At 42.8% G+C, this 3,709-nt stretch overlaps 1 protein-coding gene across 1 annotated transcript; it reads right to left on the minus strand.

Annotated features, from left to right (window-relative positions):
* Nucleotides 1-672: 672 nt before the first annotated feature.
* Nucleotides 673-1,817, minus strand: LOC111999117 (uncharacterized). Its single transcript, XM_024031235.2, has one exon. It carries the CDS (start codon nucleotides 1,554-1,556, stop codon nucleotides 972-974), a length of 585 nt encoding a protein of 194 aa, XP_023887003.1. The 5' UTR covers nucleotides 1,557-1,817; the 3' UTR covers nucleotides 673-971.
* Nucleotides 1,818-3,709: the final 1,892 nt, after the last annotated feature.

Consider the following 3,709-nt stretch of genomic DNA (forward strand, 5'->3'; position numbering starts at 1 on the left):
CATCAAAAAAATAAATAAATAAAGAAATTAAATTCATTCATCAACCTCATCCATATGCCTTTCGTTGTTCCATAATGAATCCGTTTGGATAGCACTTATTGTTGCTGAAAGTTATAAAAACTAATGTTGCTGAAAACACTGTAGCAAAATAATTTTTAAATGTTGAATAGTATTTGAGACCCATTTTAATATTAAATATTCATAAACAGTCGTAACAGTACGCACAATAATCACAGTAATTTTGTCCCCAAAGTCAACAGCTGCGGCTGAAAAAAAAAAAAAAAAAAAAAACACAGAAAGGAAAGCGCCGTGCCTCTGTATCCAACCCTCACAATAAATTCCCAAATTTGTTTCAACGTTAAACGGCATATTAAATTAGAATAAAAAAATACTTTTTTTTTCTAAGAAGTAGTGAACCTGTTTAGCAAAAAAAAATTAAGTGGAGAACCAATAATAAATAGTTAATAAATCACATATCAATCAGCTTTATTAACATCCATTTGAACGGATTATCATGTATTATTATCACGTCAATTTCTTGAACTTTTATAATTAAATTGGTGATAAATTTGGAAGCAAACAAACAAGAAAAGATGGTGAAACGCTCGGAGGTCGTAGCATTTTTATTTTTGCAATCATTAATATAATTTAGTGCAATTAATATCAACGAAATTAAGAATTAGTCACTTTATTAATGTATGCCCGGCATGTAAAAGAAAAATTAACCAGTCAAAATCCAATTTAGTAGAGACTACCGAGGCGTATTGTGTCGATTCAAATCAAGTAATCAACAGTAACAGAGAAACGAACCAATAGAGAAATGAGAAATGAAAGCCATTTCTATGGCCTACGAATACATCTGAAAAGGCACAACTTTTTTTTTTTTCCTTCTTCTTCCGAATTTACTTTACAAAACTGTTCAACAAATTCCACGGGCCAAAGTATACCAAAAAGTATTCAAACGTTGCCGTTTACATAACTATGCTAACAAAGGGCACCATGTCCGACTCACCACGAGCTGGAGAAGCCAAAGGAGTGTAGTAAGGTGGCGAAGCACAAGGAGTCGAAAACGGCGTCGTTGCTTCCTCATCAACCTCAATCATCACCACAGCTTGAAACGACGTCGTGTCAACCCCAGCGCGCTTTTCCTTCTTTGTAGAAACAGCTTTCTCAGAAGAAGAACAATTCTCAGAGTCCACACCTTCTCTATCTTCCTCCTTTATCGTGAACAAGACCCTCGACGACCCGTACAGTTCTTGCCACTTCAAAGCGTCATCGGCCTCCGTCGTTTCATCGCTTTGTGGCGGAGGCGAAGCATTAGGAAGAGGAGGCGGAGGAGGTGGGGTTCCCTGGGGTTCGATGCGAGACTGGTTTTTCCAGCAGAAAAAGTAGAGGAGCTCTTTGGTGGAGGGGCTGTAGAACGAGTTTCCGCCGAGGTTTTGTCGCCGGAATCTTCTCCGGCGACGGAGCACAAAGAAAAGCTCGGCGAGTAGAGCTACAAGAGTCACTGCAAACACTACAGTGAGTGCTGTGCCAAGCTTGTGCATAACTACCATTTCTGAATTAGAGAGAAAGAAGAGAAAAGGGTTTGCTTTTTCTTTTACTTTCTTTTTCTCTTTGTGGTTTTGTGTTTGGCTTTAAGGGATTGGTAACCGATAAGGGACCTGGAAAATAGGGGTATTGGAAAGGAGGATGAGGGTGACGGGGGTAGCTGGGTTTAGCAGGTTGCCGGTGGTGGAAACGGATAGTAAGTCATAAAGACACAAACAAAAGTGAATGACTTCAAAGTTAAGGCTTGCCTAGGATTTGGCTACAGAGTTTCTTTGGAAGAAAATTTATTTATGTTCTGCCTCTCTCTCTTTCTAGGAAATGTAGGTGGAAAAGTTGTGGCTAAGAACTCATACGTAAGCTATAGAGTTAATGATGACGTGGACGTCGAGGAAATGAACTGTGATGAAATGGACTTGTGCAACTAAATCTTGAATCAGATGGTAGGTATAATAAAGACTAGTAATTAATATTGGTTATATGTGAAGTATGATGTACCATAAAATCAGTAAGATCGTCCATCCCTCGTGGACGATGAAAAAGGACGAGGCAATTATCGTCACGACCCTAGGAATGACGCGGGGGCAACTCGACTAAGGACGACCGTTACGAGTAACTGCATTAAATACCAATTCCATTGAAATAACGCTGGTTAGGCTGACACCTGGCTCAGGCGTTACCAGTCCAAGCAATAATACCCCCATAATGACGAAGCCAACGGCTAGAAAGGCACTGAAAAGGTCTATATATATCTTCAGATGGAGTGTTGAAGGGGTAAGAAAAATAGGTACCAGTCAATTTACATTCTTTGTTTTACGGTTCACTGAGCTTCTCTAACTTAATCATCGGAGGCGTTGTGGGCAGCCACCCAACGGTGATTCCTGCTTTCCATTGTGTTTCAGGGTCAGTACCAGCAGAGGACAATTCGAATCTGGACGAACATCTTGACTGACGATCTCAGCATCATCAGTTTGGCGCCGTCTGTGGGGACAGTTTAGCTCTTTGAACGATCGGTTCAGGGACATTGTTCTAGTAAGATGGAGTCCAGCTCTAATCCAGATCCGGCTGCTTTGGCCCAGCAAATCCAGGAACTGGCAGCCACGGTGGAAGTACTCACCAAGCAAAATCAAGAAATGAGACAGCGGTTACAACAGAGAGATAGCCACACAGAAGTTAACAGGGATGAGGACGAAGACAGTCATAGGAGACGCGCCAGCACTCCTGACGAACCAAATTCAAGTCTCCTCAGGGAGATGCGGAAAGAGATGGACGAATTACGAAATGCAATTAAGGGAAAGACGGACCGAGGAGTTGACAGGATCGTCAGGCAGTCTGACTCTCCCTTCACTACCGCCGGGAATGATCGACATAGGATTTCATCAGGTGGTTGTTGAAGACCCAAAGTTGTCTTGAATGTATTGAGATGATCCAACGGATCTTTTAACCCGTCGAAAGGTTCGAGCTGGGGCAGACGGAACTTGGGGGGTACTGGGCACTCTTGGATGGCGGTAGTGAAGGGAGAGTCAGACTGCCTGACGATCCTGTCAACTCCTCGGTCCGTCTTTCCCTTAATTGCATTTCGTAATTCGTCCATCTCTTTCCGCATCTCCCTGAGGAGACTTGAATTTGGTTCGTCAGGAGTGCTGGCGCGTCTCCTATGACTGTCTTCGTCCTCATCCCTGTTAACTTCTGTGTGGCTATCTCTCTGTTGTAACCGCTGTCTCATTTCTTGATTTTGCTTGGTGAGTACTTCCACCGTGGCTGCCAGTTCCTGGATTTGCTGGGCCAAAGCAGCCGGATCTGGATTAGAGCTGGACTCCATCTTACTAGAACAATGTCCCTGAACCGATCGTTCAAAGAGCTTAACTGTCCCCACAGACGGCGCCAAACTGATGATGCTGAGATCGTCAGTCAAGATGTTCGTCCAGATTCGAATTGTCCTCTGCTGGTACTGACCCTGAAACACAATGGAAAGCAGGAATCACCGGTGGGTGGCTGCCCACAACGCCTCCGATGATTAAGTTAGAGAAGCTCAGTGAACCGTAAAACAAAGAATGTAGATTGACTGGTACCTATTTTTCTTACCCCTTCAACACTCCATCTGAAGATATATATAGACCTTTTCAGTGCCTTTCTAGCCGTTGGCTTCGTCATTATGGGG

The sequence above is a fragment of the Quercus suber genome, unplaced genomic scaffold (assembly GCF_002906115.3).
Source record: "Quercus suber isolate HL8 unplaced genomic scaffold, Cork oak 2.0 scaffold_50, whole genome shotgun sequence".
NCBI classification, from domain to species: domain Eukaryota; kingdom Viridiplantae; phylum Streptophyta; class Magnoliopsida; order Fagales; family Fagaceae; genus Quercus; species Quercus suber.

Bases quoted from the DNA above. Each gene is read 5' to 3' on its own strand.
- LOC111999117 (XM_024031235.2), bottom strand. From the start codon at position 1,556: ATGGTAGTTATGCACAAGCTTGGCACAGCACTCACTGTAGTGTTTGCA.